The 16,552-nt window shown below is 35.9% G+C and overlaps 1 protein-coding gene across 2 annotated transcripts in view; it reads left to right on the top strand.

Annotated features, from left to right (window-relative positions):
• Positions 1-16,331, top strand: part of ths (thisbe) — a 413,933-nt gene extending 397,602 nt beyond the window's left edge. For both annotated transcript variants that reach the window (XM_069821756.1, XM_069821755.1), the window contains exons 4-5: positions 3,697-3,803; positions 6,152-16,331. In XM_069821756.1, the coding sequence (XP_069677857.1) occupies positions 3,697-3,803; positions 6,152-6,541 (497 nt within the window). In that variant the 3' untranslated portion in view covers positions 6,542-16,331. The remainder of the gene's footprint in view (positions 1-3,696; positions 3,804-6,151) is intronic.
• Positions 16,332-16,552: the final 221 nt, after the last annotated feature.

Below are 16,552 nucleotides of genomic sequence, written 5' to 3'. Positions count from 1 at the left end.
TTATTGCTACAGAAATAGGGGGAATCCGTTTCAAACAGTATATTCTGCGGATGGACGCTCAGTATGATTGTTCTTTCTCTGTCACACGTGAGGTGAGACGTACCGTTTGATAATAGATGTATATAATATCAGCCAAAACCTGAATCAAAGGTAGATATAAACAAAGACTCCAAAATTTCAATTGAACATAACTCATTATTGAACAGAGTTGAGTCCTGTGACCCCTTAACTGTACCGTTTATTGGCCTGACACCCGTATCAGCTAACATACGAGCTGCTAACATTTAACACGTAGTTGACAATATTGGCAACCCCGCTGCCAACAATTTCCATGCAATTGTTTTTTCTTTCTGTCAGACTTTACATTAAGGTTTATGTGAACGACTTCGCGACACGCAACATTCGACTTCGCAGTCGATAAATCGATTCGCTATCGCATCGTCCATCTACAGAGGGAAACCACGAGCGCGCCAGCTGGTGGCGTTGCTGTCTCGGGGCGATGAATCCATCACATCTTCTGCTTATGAAGTTGTTGGTTTTGCGTCTGCGGTGCAAAACAATGAGTAATGAGGACAGGGCCCGCCGCAACGCCCAGCGGGGCCGCGCATACATCCATTATCCGAACTCGTGCTTGCACATAAGCCCATCAACCCTTCCGCAACTAACTTAGCTCTGATATTCTTAGAGGATATAATGACCTTCAAGTATACTGTTTTCGCTGTAAGAAAAATCCTAATGTAAACATAAGCACGTTGCTGTCATACCCGTGATTGGCTCCCAGTCGAAACACTCACATGACGCAGGAAAATATAGTTCGTATTTGGAAACCACAATATTGTATTATTTGAAAATAAAAAATTGAATTCTAGTTGTTAAATACGATGAAACGTTTAACTTCACTCATGTGTAAAACGCTATGTAAAAGAAAAGCTACTTTTATATTTTGTTATGTACTATGAACGCGGATGAATATCAACAGTAATACCGAGGTAGTCTGTTCTTGTAACAAGTTGGAGTCACTTGAGCTCGTAGTTGTTCACGTAACCATGTGGTACTGAAGTATGGCTTCTGTATCCTCAACTGTCCATTGTGAAGACATAAGACTTAAAAATAATTTAATTGCAGTAATTATAAAGTAAATGTTTCCTAAGCAAACGAATGCATAGTAGTGAGGTTAGGCCTACTTGACGAGTAACGGGAAATGTTTAACATGAAACAGGATGTACAACAGTAGGCGGGAACATGTACTGAGAATCTATGGCGCCAAACAGCTGCCAATGAAGCCTCATTTCAGTCACGTGCTATTGTTTACATTAGGATTTTTCTTACAGCGAAAAGATTATAGGAAGGCGTCCCGGTCTTCGCACTTAGCGCAGTTTAAGCTTTTTAACATGCATTATTAAATACAGAGGTCAAGGGCGTCATTACAGTTTTCGCTTGGAGAGTGCAAGATTTTTTAAGGAAGACCTTACAGATATATCTCGTGACGTACTTCCTCCCTATTTCCTCTCAAATTAACTATTTTCCATACAGTACATTGGGGTAAACTTTACCATAAAAAACTATTTTAAGCCTTGATATCAGATGCACTGAACATATTTTTGAAGTCATTATTTTTCCTCATTTCTCAAGGTATTCTTTTTTAAATAATTTTAAGTCACAAATTGAGGTTCCGGCTGATATGTATATATATTATCAGGCAGTACGTCTCACCTGACGATATGTGTCAGAGGAAGAACAATTGTTTGTATGCATCTGAAGTCTGATTAGTGAAATATGTAGCTAATCGGCGATGTATGCATTGGAGGGGGAAAGGAACTGGTCACCTTACTCCGATATATCGCTTGATGTATTCCCTCCCTATTTCTTCTCAAATTAAATATTTTCCATACAGTACATTGGGGTAAACTTCACCATAAGAACTATTTTAAACCATAATATTAGATGCACTGAACATATTTTTGAAGTCATTATTCTTCCTCATTTCTCAAGGTATTTTTTTAAATTTTAAGTCACAAATTGAGGTTCTGGCTGATATGTATATCTATTATCAGGCAGTACATCTCACTTGACGATATGTGTCAGAAGAAGAACAATTGTTTGTATGCATCTGAAGTCTGATTAATGGAATATGTAACTATCGGCGGTGTAAGCATTGGAGGAGGAAAGGAACTGGCCATCCTACCCCATTATCGCTTGGCCTAGTTGCCTCATGAGCGAGTCTTATTGGTGTTAGTTATGAGGTTCAAACCTGTCTTCGGACAGTTGACTAAACAACAAATAGGACTGATAAATCATGGTTTATTATTTTTTGTCAAGTTTACCCCACTTTGATCCGTGCGGTGGCTAAGTGATAAGATCTCCGGCCTGTCACGTAGGCGGCCCGGGTTTGAGTCTCGGTCCCATAGTGATATTTGTGGCGGACAATGTCGCAGTTGGGGTTCTCCAGTTTTTCCCCATATTAGGCAACGTCACCATTTCTCCAGTTCGTCATCATTCCATAGCATTCCCCGATCGCTGGCTGGCGATGCCCGGAGAGGGCTGACCTAGGGACGAGGGGAGTTGCCTGCTCGAAACCTGGGTACATGTTCTTGCTGTTAATACAACGTAGTTGGCGAAAAAATGAACACAATTTTGTTAATAAAGGAATTTTAATTTCAATTAAAGAATTTGTAGTTTTACTTACAATAGGCAACAACCACTAATGAAGCAAAGACTAATGCTTTGGTTTCATTTGAAAAAAAAAAAAATAAATAATTCACTAGCTTGTGTTTTATTTCTTAAGCATTTAAGTTATAAGAGTAGAATATTTTTATATTAGGGATGCAGTTCTTACATTCTTTTATTTAGTAGTAACTTACTAGTAAGTTGTTATTTGCTTTAATCTTGAACTCCTGAACTACGCCTATGACAAAGGATATTCGGAGACGATGAAATAATGATACGCCGATAATGGAACGGTTTTAGTAAGAAAATACCTATGAAACCGGAATGTTTTAAAACATCTCTCTTGCTGAAATAATCAGCATGGGCCGCGTACAGATTCATTGAAGTCCAGTTGGTTTATGTATTTTTTTACTTGGTTCTTTAACGACGCTGCATCAACAACTCGGTTATGTAGCGTCGATAGAATTGGTGATAGCGGTATGGTATTTGGCGAGATGAGGTCGAGGATACGCCATGGATTACAAGACATTCGCCTTACGGTTGGAGAAAACCTCGGAAAAATCCAACCACGTAAAGATTAATTTTTGGTCCTACAGAATATAATTTTTAAGTAGATTCTTCGCCCAACAGTCCATATTACTGTGGAATTCAGACCATCAAGTAACTCAATTGAGTGCGCTCTAGTATAATGGCAGTTGACTTGATATAAAAAAAATAGTCAACATACTTGTTGAACTTGGAGTCAGGCCACGAAGGGAAAACACTGGAGGAGAGGGATTTGATCCGGTGCTGTGGATTGAACTTCGGCGTAGCCCAATGGTTAGAGCGCTTGGTACGTAGAACCAAGGACCCGGTTTCGATCCCCGGCGCCAGAGAGAATTTTTCTCATCGGATACGTTAATACTTGAGCCACAGCTGCGATATTTCTGTAGTCCTGACACTTTCATATCTCGATTTCAGTTACTTAACTAAAATAATATATTGCGATGAAATGCAACAAAGTTAGTTATTTTCTCTTTTTCTTTGCAGAAAATCTCACCATAAGGTCGTTGGACTTCAGTGTGAAGTTGACAATATATGCCGAAGAATCGCGGAGGTACCTGTGCTTCAACAAAAAGTGGAAGCTCGTTGGTTTTGTAAGTACTTTTAGATTTATTTACAACAAATTATTGATAATTACTATGCTAGGTATCTATTTTATGAGAATCGCTTGCAAGCATTTGTGGAGCTGTTCGCCAATGAACCAGTTCCCAATTTATCCTACTTTGATGATAATGACATGGTTCAATCTCCAATGTTTCGGCACTATTTACAGGTTCTATTATCAGCTAATCTACTCCAATACCTGAAGAGTTGTCTATTCTGCTCGGTTTGTAGCGCCTGGCTAGAACAACAACTGGAATTTTCCTTACCATAAAGTCTAAGGATAAAAGATCTTGGCTTTTATAGCGGTTGTTTTCAGAATATTAGTTTTGATTTATTGACAAGTGTTGGGACTTAATTTCTCAGTGCTTTGTTGCTGATTAGTATCTGCGTCCATAGTTTTTGCAGGTCAGAGCCATTCAATTCAATTCAATTTATTTGGCCATTAGACATACAGTTTTAGGCTTCGTCAGAATACATTGAAAAACATATAAATACATTTTAAAAAACACTAATAAAAGAAACAGTAAAATTTAAATAATAAGATGAAAACATGAAATAATTTGAAACTTTTAAATTAAAGAAAACTAACTAAATTTCAATTAAACTTATTTTTAAAAATACAATTTCATACAAATTTGTGTTGAAAAACTCAGCAACAGAATAAACAGGATTATTTAATAACCAATTGTAAAATCTAGTTTTGAAGCTATTGATTGGTAATTTATAATATTGACTTGGGAGCTTATTATATAATTTCATCCCCATAATTAAAAAGTTTGTGTTGCTCTTGTGTAATCTACAATATGGAATATTAATTTGTTCACTATCATGATCATGTATATTGGCCACTAATGAGTAATTGTCGATATTTTGTCGAGTGTAAAGTACTAGATCATATATATATATATATATATATATAAATATATATATATATAAATATATATATATATATATATATATATATATATATATATACAAATTTATGATTGTTAAAATCCGTGATTGTGTGAAAAGTGGACGACAATGTTCCAGATAGTTTGATTTACATAGAATTCTAATGACTTTCTTTTGTAAAATCAAGATGCTTCCAATTTTGGTTCCATTTCCCCAGAAAATTAGGGCATATCGGATTACATTGTAATAGTTAGGAGAGGATTCAAGTGTGAATTTTATGACCCATCATTCAAGCGTGTAGTACCTGCTGAAACCATTTGTTAGCAACTCAGTTTTTCTTCACTATTGTAGTCAGTACCAACGCCGATAACTGAAATGTGTTCGTTACTGGTAGTAGAGCAGCATAATTTCATTTCATTCACAATAATAGAGAAGTGGATGAACTCACAGCGTAACTATTACCTTTGTAAGCGATCACATTTCCTGACGTGTTTCCGGAAGGATATATCGTCGTTGTTGTTGCAATAACTCCTATGTGATATATTTATCGATTTTCAGATTTTTTCACTATTAAATAACTTAAATAATGATACAGCAAATAATAAAATCTCCTATATGTAATTATATTTCTTTCTTTCGAAAATATAAGAATCCACAATCTCCTATGTACCACTGCCATGGAATGAATAAATGTGTATTTTATTCCTACTGAAAAATTTTATATTTTGCACATAGGAGTTATTACAGGAACAACGACGATATGCTATGGATGCATAAAGATTTTAATTCTCTACGCTTAGAAATAAATTATTAATAGACAGTACAAATCAATGAAATCTGCTCTGTATCCACATCATTTTCACTCTATTAATTAACTTTTGTTATTTAGACAGTAATCTTTTTGACGTAGAACTACATCTTTCTCATTACTGAGTATTAAATATAATCCTTCACTTGTTCTCCTCCTATCCACCTTGTCATCCTAGTCTTCCTTTTTTTCTTGTATTCCCCTTGTTTTTCTTGTATTCCCCTTGTTTTCCTTGTCTTCCAATTGTTCTCCTTGTTTTCGCTTTGTTTTATATTCCTTTTTTTCTGTGCATTTCCATTGTTCTCTTTGTCTTCACTTTGTTTTATAGTCCTCCTTTTCTTTGCATTTTCATTGTTCTCTTTATCTTTCCCTTGTTCTTCCTGTCTTACCCTTGTTCTTCTTGTCTTCCTGTTGGTTTTGTTTGACCCTTATTATCTTTCTCTTCCGTTTCAAAGCGTACTTGTTATGTACTTGCAATTCAAATTTAAAGGCGTATCACCTACAAAACTTCCGCATAGTTACCACATTTTGAGAATCTCTGCTTTAGAAAATAGGAGTTTTTGTTCTGGCCGTTACTTTTTGATAACTTGTCAAAGTATCTTCTTCGTCACATGTGTTCTCTTGTTTTCCTTGCAGAAGAAGTTCAAGGGAGCGATGTGCGAGTTCTACGAGGACATGACCAACGGCTACAACCGGTATCGTTCCGTGGCGAACGAGTCGCATTTTGTGGGCTTCAACAAGCGCGGAAGGCAGCTCCGAGGAGGACTGGCGCGACAGAACGGCAACAGGAGGGAGAAGTGCCTCAACTTCCTCAAGTTTGACTCCGACTTCAGCATACCGAATCACAACGACAAACTGGCAGGCGGGAATCATTCCGCCGAGGTGCCGCCGTACACCCACAAGAAGATCCTCGAGAAAAAGAAGAATACCGTAAACAGCAAGCGCAACAAACACCTCGGTAAGAAACCAGACAAACAGCCACGAATCCGGCACAATCATCAGCGGAGCAGTAAGAGACTTTCTTGACTTGAGAGCGAGGGAATAGTGCGACGTACAATTTGAATTTGTGGCGGTTGTGATGGGAAGATGAAGCAGGTTGTGAAACAGTGCTCTGCCAGTTCCCATGCGAGTGTGTAGGTGAGGTAACGCAAAGGGTTTGAAATGACCCCCTCCTCTCGGCATCGAGTAAGAAAAGGGTGAGAACAGTGAACGTATGGCGTCAAGGATGAAGTCAACAGAAGGGATGAACCATAAGCTTCTAAAAATGAGTAGAAACGTCCATTTATGCCTGTTGTTTAACCTTGTTCGCGATACTCTTCCCTGGTTTTTCGTTCCTCGTAGTAGAAGCTTTACAGAATCCATTGATTTTATTTGAGACGCCTTCCCAACGTGAATTGTAGTGCATTTCTGTGCGTCTGCTACAAGAGATGGAGACTTGTGCGTCCAGGTGGCTTCTCCCCAGCCCGCGGGGGTCGCCATATTGTATTACTTGCAGCAGCTGCCTGCTCCTGGACGCGTTTGCGTCGTGCAAACAAGTGTTGGTGTTGTTGACCCATGTGTTATCAGGAGAGCTTTAAAAAGAGAGATAAAAAGGTCAAACGGAAAGAATTCTCTCTTACTCTCTTTCCCCTCAAACGCATTTGTAATATAAAAAGAGGAAACGAGTATTTTGAATGTTGACTGTTAACTGTCGTCTCTTAATGATTTAATGTTTAACAATATTAACAATCCTGGCCCCCCACCCCTTTATGCCTCCACTCACGTATCGTTCATCTATAAAAATGGACGCCACATCCATATATATTTCTACATTAGCAGAAGTCAGTATTCATGTAACGATAATTGGGAGATATCTCTTCGCGAAGTTGGTACGATTGGTGTCCTTCACAGTTTATATCGTACTCGTGTCTGCACGATATAGAGAGGAATTTTAACAATGTAAAAAAGAACTTCACTTGCTATAAATTGAAACAGAAAGAGTGAGAATTTACATGGCTTGAGCCACGTACGACATTCCATACACCTGCCTGTATAGACACTCTTGCTCGTTATATACTGTGCTTTCCGTGTTATTATAGTGACGTCACAACGCTTCTCAACACCCCAACAAAATAAAAAAATCTGCTGTGTAAATTCTTGCCTTCCGCCCTGTGGTATTTGTCTGACAGGGGGAAAATATATAAAATACATGTCCGTAATACTGTTGACATAAACTTCGATATTAATGGAACATCAGATAATGAATGAATACAACAGTGGTGAGCAACATGCCAGTTCGGATGAAGATAAGTGCTAGTAAACACATTTTATAGTTAATCTACCATTCAGCAAGAAGCTCTCGACAAGGCATCTTTGTCACCATGTTGCGCTTATCTTAGAAACTGAATCCTGAGAGCAGATCTCTCCAGTCAAATCGTTTTGATAACCTTCGTATTTGAAAACAACTTTCTCAGATAGGTCTAGAGCACTGACTTGTATTATTTCCAAGATGTGGTGCGTAATTAGTAAAAACACTGGCCTATTTTTTTTTCATGAAGTTAGAAAGACTTAGTTTAAATTAAATATTGTATTTGTAATACTGTGACTTAATTTGGATAGTGTCTTGCTTATATGTATAAAATTAGCCTGTAGGTCGCAATAGAAATTTTGGAAGGCTGATGTTAGCTCATCACTGATGCTGAAAGTGGCCAACTGGTCAGTTCAAAAGAGAAATCAATTCATTTCAGCATTTAAATTAAGAATAAGGCCACTTTTAATAAGACAGCCTCATAACTCTTGTTGTTCCCTTTGGTGTAAATAGCTTAAAAATCCCTCTCCCCCAACAATGTGATGAATAAACAGGAAGCTGTAGTGCAGATTAATCATACCTCCGAAGTAACATTGCTTTGTACGTGGTTTGTACGATGTCCTTTTTGTGATGTTTTCCTTCGATGTTTCACATTACAAATTCAATAAATGCTCTGGAGCGGGTTGCGATTTTGCTTGCACTGCCTAACAAAGAAACATCAATTTAGCCCAGAATGTTAGGAAGGGACAACTCAGTGTGTTTAATGGATTTACGATTCATTGACCATCAAATTTAGGTTCATTTGAAGTGCTATGGCGTGTTTCTCTATTGTAGAAAATGAAAGAAGGGTCATATTACATGCGGTAGCTACTATGGGGGTCCAGTTTGGACTTCTTTTGTAACAAAGAAAAGTTGAAGCATTTGTTCACATTATTGATGTAACCTCCTGCCGCTTTTGGAGGGTGAAAAAGGACAGATGTCCTCTAGTGGATTAAGTAGTCTCTGACTTAACTAACGAGACAAGTCAGGCAAGTAATGTCTGTATTCTTGTTACCGCAGTCTGCCCCTTTGTCAAATCCCCACAGTAGCTACAACGACCTCCTTGGTGGACGCTCTCTTTGCATATCCTTCACCACCCCCCTCTCATATAAATTATAGGCAGCAAGACGAATTGCTTTGTAGGACCCACTCAAAACTCTAAGCACATACTCGAGAAAGTCCTTTGCGAAGACGGTCCGGTCTCACTGACACGTCTTCGGTTGGTTCGGCGGCTTCGGAGAAAAAGAAACTGCCCATTCTTTGCTTTCTAGAATCCTAAAGCTTATTGAAGCATCTTCCTTCCCAAACGTTTTTCTTCGTTTGTCGTATTTTACTTCTCACTTCTGAAGACTTCTGTCCCTGTCTTCCTCCTCCTCCTTTCCCCATCTCACCTGAGTTTAACTTCACCCTCCGAGCCCACACCGAAACCTTTTAGAAAGGTTCTTGGCTTCATGGAATTACAGACTCGAGACTTCTGTCTCTTTCTTTTGCTTGTGTTGCAGGCCGTAAATCTATTTCGTCAGAGACGGTCACCCGCATCGGGTTTGAAGATGTCTTTTGACGTCAGATTCAATAGAAGTCAACTGGATCAGTTTTCCCATGAAAGACTCAGAAAAGAAGCTTGACTGCTATATTTCTTAAGTTGGCTTGGGAAACTTTTTAACGAGGTTTGGGGTGAGAAAAACCGCTCAAATTCCACATTAAATAGGTTCTTCCTTTACAACCTGAGATCTTAATGGGACCTGCTGGTGTGAGGGTGCCATTCCCTTCCTCTTATGCAACTGTGGGAGGTCCTTTGTTTAGAATGTTAACAAACGCGGCGCAATACGCTTCAGATAGGAAAGAACAACCATCTCGAGGAAAGACAACGGATTTTCAATTACGGTACAGCCTTAAGTTTACGAAATACGGGACAACAGTTTCATATCTAGAAGGCTCTTGGTTCGATTGAAGCCAGCCTCATCAAACAAATTAATCCCAGACCTCTTTTTGATACTAAACTTATGGCACTAATTAAGCAGTATAGGTTGATGCATCGTCGTAAAACTGATATAAAACGACAATTTATAAATAATAAGAATTAATGCATTACATGTGATTTCTTAACAGTGAAACATAAATACTGTATTCTTCTTCATCGACGTAATTCAGATCGTACTAAACTGTAAGTAGGTTTCTGACTTGAGAAGTAAACAGTGTATGTAATTTACATGGTAATTAAAGCGATATAACGACTAATCGTATAGAGTATTACACATTAGAAAGGATAGAGTTCTTTTTTGTTTTGTCCACACAAACATGCGACTACTTTTTAAAGATATTATATCTCATAAAATAAAAAAAACAACAGCTTCCTTTTTGAATACATATTTTTTTCAGATATTATATAATACAAAATAAAAACAATACTTTTCTTTTGTAAATCAAAACACTTGAAAATAACAGCCATTATGTATAGATGGTCATCAGAATCGTAAATAACAGTAACAAATCATTTTTGTCCATCGGACGTTTATGCAATGTTTCTCGAACTTTTTATGGATTTCCTACAGTAAAATCTACATTTAAACAATCTTGAAGTTGTCAGTGTAATATGAAAATAGTACCTAACAAGATAGGGTCTGTAGGAAACTAATATCCAAATGTTACTCTTATTTGAAAAGAAAAGTTGTGCGAACATTGTGGCTGATTACGAATGTAATTGAAACAATTTTAGCACGAAGCACTCATAACGACTTCCTTTTGAGTATATGCAACTGTTCTAAAGGTCACGTGACACACTTTGATAATCTCCATTTAATAGAACGACCCCTTTATCTGCAAGAAATGCAGGAAAAGAGAGATAATACGTGGGAAATTCCTACATTGCATTGAAAGCGGTTGGAAAGTATCTTAGACTATTATATTCACGAATAGAACGCCCTTCATATTACAGAATCTCACATACGTTTTTAAGTGTGATGTAATCGGTATTGCCAGCAAAGGAATGCCATCTCCAGAGCAAAGTTCCTAAATGTTAACGAGCACCTTGTGTCAGCATTTGTAGCTACCGAATAGGCAGAGTTAGAAGTTAATCCATTGTTGTAATCATTGTTGGCCTCAGCCACTCTGTATTCCAGTGTTTGTGTGTGTGAGAGATGTAAGAAAGGTTTTCGAGTCAGAAAAAAAAAACGGACTATATTCTGATGTTCATGTCAACTTCTCCGCATTCTAGATTTAGTTTATTTCATGTTGATTGCCAGAACAAAAATGAAAGAAAAAATCTCTTTGAGAAGAATGTTGTTGATGTATCTGGAGCAATTTTTATATGTGTATTCGAGGATTTAATTCCATTGGCGGGCCACTATGTTATGTAGTTACTGTATTATGACGACACGGGCCAAAGTTTTATTTGTTAGTGGCTCTCATATATTTAAAACAAAAGCCTATTGAGTGAAAGATAATTTGACATACAAGAGTATGACTATTGCAGAAGGTTAAAAATATGTTTATGCAAGACTGAATAATATGTGATAGTCGAGATCTAAAAGCATGGTGATACTTGGGGTGACTTGGAAATTTAAGATTCTAAATTTAACTTTGAATAAAATAAGCAACAATTTTTAGAAATCCTTAATGATAAAGTGTCAAGTAAATGTGGAGTTCCAAAAATGTTTATTGCCATGACAATATTGTAGGCTTTAGATAATTTTAAATAATTTTCAGTCGACGTTGAAATGTTTAGTTTAATATTTATAATTATATAGCCTACTGTACTTTTTTAAGTAAGCTATTCATTAAACATACAAGGGCGGTTATAGTATTTCCATTTCTATACTACATGTTATTAGAAAGAAGAATGATAGACTCAGCTTTCATGACAAAATTGAAGATTGAATTTTTATATTTCACAAAATCTACTTAAGTTATTTTATATTTTAATATATACTTTCATGAAATGTTTTACAAAAATGACAAAGTCACCTTTTGACCGAGTTTCGCATAAAATATTCTAGATATTAGAGTTTTTATTTGTATTTTCTTATGAATTTTCAGACACAGAACTTTTGAAAAGAATTTAAAGCTCGAAATAAAGATTAGCATTAAATATTTGCTAAGTTCTACAAGCAAATATATCGAATTTTTCTGGAAATATATCAAACATAAATCAGGTACAATTCAATACTGCTAATTGTAAAAGAAAAGAATCTGAAAATAAAGCAAATTTCTGAAGCCCTGATTTTGAGATAGGGTATGTTCTTGTAATTTTTTCCGAGTCGCCCTATACTGTGCCCCTGCACGTCCACATTACCCTACTGCTCCTTTAGCTCCAAGTGCCGGTGACTCTGAGTCATAAATGAATCATTCACGCAGTACATTCGTGTACCAATTCAAATACGACTTGTTCCTGAAGGGACGTCCTGTTATAGTTTAAATTAAATTCACTTAGCTTGAAGATCTTGTTACATATAAACAAATGGTGCAGCAATAAATGTTAGAGACATTCCTTTCAAGTAGCGCTTACCTACAGACGTGGTAAATTATATTTATGTTTATTCATTTAATTTGAAAAACGAATATTTATTGGACAAATCACTGTATCGAAAATGAATTAGGCTAAATCTGTTCAAGTGTGAAGTAAAATTATGTAAATATGTAATAAATTGCAATAATTTAAATTACACTTTTAGCTTTAAATGTGAATATTTAATATTGTAAAGCTATTGTATCGTACATAAAGTTGTCTGTTCCAAGAACCCAGAAATAAAAATATTCGTTTCTTCTCTGTTATAAAAACGGTTTCATTTTATTAAATTATAAGTAATATAGTCCATTGTCAATATTATAATATTACAAAATTTTTAGCTTTTTTCAAACAATTTTAATTCAAAATAACTTTCCCATTTCTATGAAAATACAAACCTGAAACCGAGATAAATATGTCGCTCACTATAATACAGTTTGTATTAGTAAGAGGACGAAAACAGTTTTATAAATCGTCCTATTTTTTGTAACCATGGAGAAACTGTAGTAAAACATATGAAATAGGCTGCTTGAAAGGAACTTATTATACATTGCACGGTATATTTTTAAGAAGTAGTACACTCAATATTAGGAGCATTTGCGACGCGTATCTCATTATGCGTTCCCAGTGTTTGTTTCCAACCATCACACTGAGAAAACAAGTAGAGCACAAGATTAAAATGGTTAAATCTGTATATTAGTAAAATATACAGTTTTACAGAGTAATAGTTGATCTATCTCCAAAATATCTAAATGCTATGCTTACAAAAGTGAAACGTTAACATGTTTATAACTAAACCTATTGAAAGGATTGAAAAATGTAGCTATAAAGATGCTAAGTTGGCAACATTGTTCGTTCTACAATCAGCTGTAGCCGTTGATAAGTCATACATTTTTGGAACGCGAAAAAAACTAAAACAAATGAGGATATAAATTTAAGGCAGAATTTGTTACTGATATTCCGTTACAATACTTTAAATAAATTACGTATAGAAACATTACATTTTTATTCCATTTTAGCACCACTTATTGTAACATATCATAAAGCTATGCCTCGATTTATAAAGACAAAATTGAAAAGAAATAAATGGTGAGCATTGATGTAAAAGACATCCGGCACTTGGAGGAAAGAAACCAGGCATGCATTGTAGAATCGTGTTCTTGGAGATGTCTCTTTCCTGCGCGGAGTTGACATAGGAATGTGGACGATTATTTTGGCTTTGAAAGTTTGGCCTTATGTTGAGGTTTCAGTAATCTGAGAACCTATGTTGTAAAACCACAGGTAGCATAATTCCAAATATTTGGTATTTTCTTTCCAGTTAAGCAATTCATACAGAATGAATTACGAAGAAATGTCGTAACTTTTGGATTTGATCTTGAAGCCATTTTGAGTGAAGAAGTTCATAAGAACATGTGTTCATTTCCAAACTGGTACGGTTTTATTGCTCAAAAAATTGTTTAGAAACCGATAGCTGGAAAAATGACTGTGTATGTTCACAGAGACATACGTGCCTAGTATTTTTGAAGTTGAAATCGATGGTTACAGTAGATTTTCAAAGTACTACTCTGCTTCAATACATATTTGCTCTGTCGTATGAATAGTGCTCGTCAGTCGAGAAGTTTTTCGTAAAAAGTCTTTCTGCGTGATATGACATCCGAAATTACGATGGCGTGATAGGTTTTTGTTTCTACTTTTGATTAGTAGGCAAGGCAACCAAGGAATTTTACCAATTTTCATATGACTTCTTATCCTCAAAATGGTTTTAACATCATAGGGCTAGGAACCGGATTTTTAGGTACTGAAAGCTAAAAATGACACCGAGTATACTTGAGTGGATGGAATGTTCTGAGGCATTCCTCACAATTATCTGAAATCGAACAAAGGAGAGTTGTGCCACAAAGACTGGAGAATGAATATAGTGCTGCACGCTTGTTTGTTTGTAAACAACGGTTGACTGTTCATTTGAACTTGCGTTTGAAAAGCGAGCACCATCTTGTGAAACCATCCATAAGTCTACATGAGTGGAAGTCGTAGGCAATTGTAGTGAATAGCCCGAAATTCATTAATTGAACAGAAATACGGAATTGGGTCATTTGCTACAATTCGCTACCGCTTTCAACCCCAACGGTATTATTTATACCAGAATGGAGGTATTTGCTCGTATATAACTATAGGTAGTTGAAATACTAGTTTTTAATACCGTATAATCCGGTTCTTAATCGTAACACAAAGTTATAATCTTTCTTCTTGAAATACTTTATACTTTGTATGTGTAAGCTATCGTGTTTCGGTATATAATGTGTGACCAGGAAACACCAAATATGTTGTATTGACTGCGGAATATTTTATTACCCTATTCAATGTTGTAGGCTATTATCATTTTGGTAATTTAAACGTGAAGTGCAATAATAACCCAATGATGCGTTCTATTGGCAATAAAAAACGTAAAAATTCACATTTCCATGAACCTATTAATTGAAGGGTTCAGAGCCATAGTGGGCCAAGCGCCGTATATTAAAAACGGAGGAAAAAGGGTTAAAATTAATTGACTACCATAATTGAATGGAACATATAGCAAGTAATATAAATTATAAACTAAATGATATGTCAATCTTCATTAAACTATGGTATTTACTCAACTTTAATCCTTGCTTTCTCCGCTTTTAATAAATGGCGCTTGGCCCACTATGGTCTAAGTCCTTCAAATTCATGGTCTTCTTTTTCTTCGTCTTCGTCATCATCATCATCATCATCATCATCATCATCATCATCATCATCAAAGAGTAGCCAAGATTCATTTTGTTAATAAGCGTGATCTTTTCTTTATTGAATATCTGGAGCGCTTCTCTTTTTCCTGGTATTGCTCGTCTAATCTTCTGTATTCAGCAATGCAGGGATATTAATAAAATACGAAGCTCCTTTTCCATACATTGACATTGGCATATTGTTGCACTTGACGTTTCAATAAATGCTACCTGTTGTTATGTTCTCTTGTCGCATAAAATAGCATCGCGCAATTTTCTGCGCAGGCTTGCGTCATCTCTTTGTAACTGGGCTCTACACGCGTGCTATACGCTCTAGCACTCTTGTTTGTGCCAAAAATATTACGACGAAACGCTTATCAATAGGCTTCAATACAATAATAATAGTAATGAAAGTATTTCAATAAATGTTCAAGTTAAATGTGGCGTCCACAGTTTATTTGGCCTATAGTAACAAATACTATTGTAATCAAACGAAGGTTTAAAACCTAATCTTATAATACATTCCAATGCAACCTGTTTATTTTTTATTTAGATTTTTTTTTTCGTTAAAATATATCCCTTTCGCCTCCCGCATGTTACACAGAATGTTTCTCATGATATTGGTATTCCGAGTGAATCAGTTGCATCCTATGTGGCTCACATGTAAATTAAGAAGGGCATTCATTCATCTTATTTATTAATTTAATATATTAATTATACATTACATTTTCGTACGTGTTTAATATTTTGAATATAAAATATATTGATTTGTATCATGAAGCTTACGTTCTTATTCCTACCTTAAAATATCACTTCCTGATTGATTTAATACGTGGTATGAAACTGACCTGACAGTCAAATTAGAGATTTTTAAGTCACATTTTGTTTTAGTTATTTATGAATATTCACAACAAATCTGTGGAAACTATTCTCTGTGAATAAAGTTCTAAAAATTAATAAAATATTAGAGGCTACTTGTACAGTACTTCGCCCATTCTCATGCCAAAAATAATATATGATATACTGTATATACAGAAAGAAATTAACGTTATTCCTAGTTTGATGAAGAACTTGTAAGTTATAACTAGGAAACTGTAAATTTAGAGTTGCTTAAGAAACATATTTTCAGAAATAAAATTAACTAAATATTTTAAGGGACAGTTGGGTAGTATCGGACATCGGGTAATATCGAGCAGTGCGTTTCTTTCATCTACCAACAGATGGTAGTACCTGAATGACATGGTTACGTTTCTGTATGTCATTCAGGTACCTGGTGGAAGATGAAAGAAACTCACTGTCCGATATTACCCGATGTCCGATACTACCCAACTCTCCCCTAAAGAAACTTGGATAAAAATTACGTTTCTTTCTCTCTTGATCTGTTTCGAGATTAAACATACAGGGTGGAAGTGAAATAACCCTGCAGATTTTTAGAGCGAATAGTTCATGTTGTATTTAACAAA

The sequence above is a fragment of the Periplaneta americana genome, chromosome 3, assembly GCF_040183065.1.
Source record: "Periplaneta americana isolate PAMFEO1 chromosome 3, P.americana_PAMFEO1_priV1, whole genome shotgun sequence".
NCBI lineage: Eukaryota > Metazoa > Arthropoda > Insecta > Blattodea > Blattidae > Periplaneta > Periplaneta americana.
The sequence above is the reverse complement of the archived record's forward strand: the minus strand, read 5'-3'. Positions and strand labels throughout refer to the sequence as shown.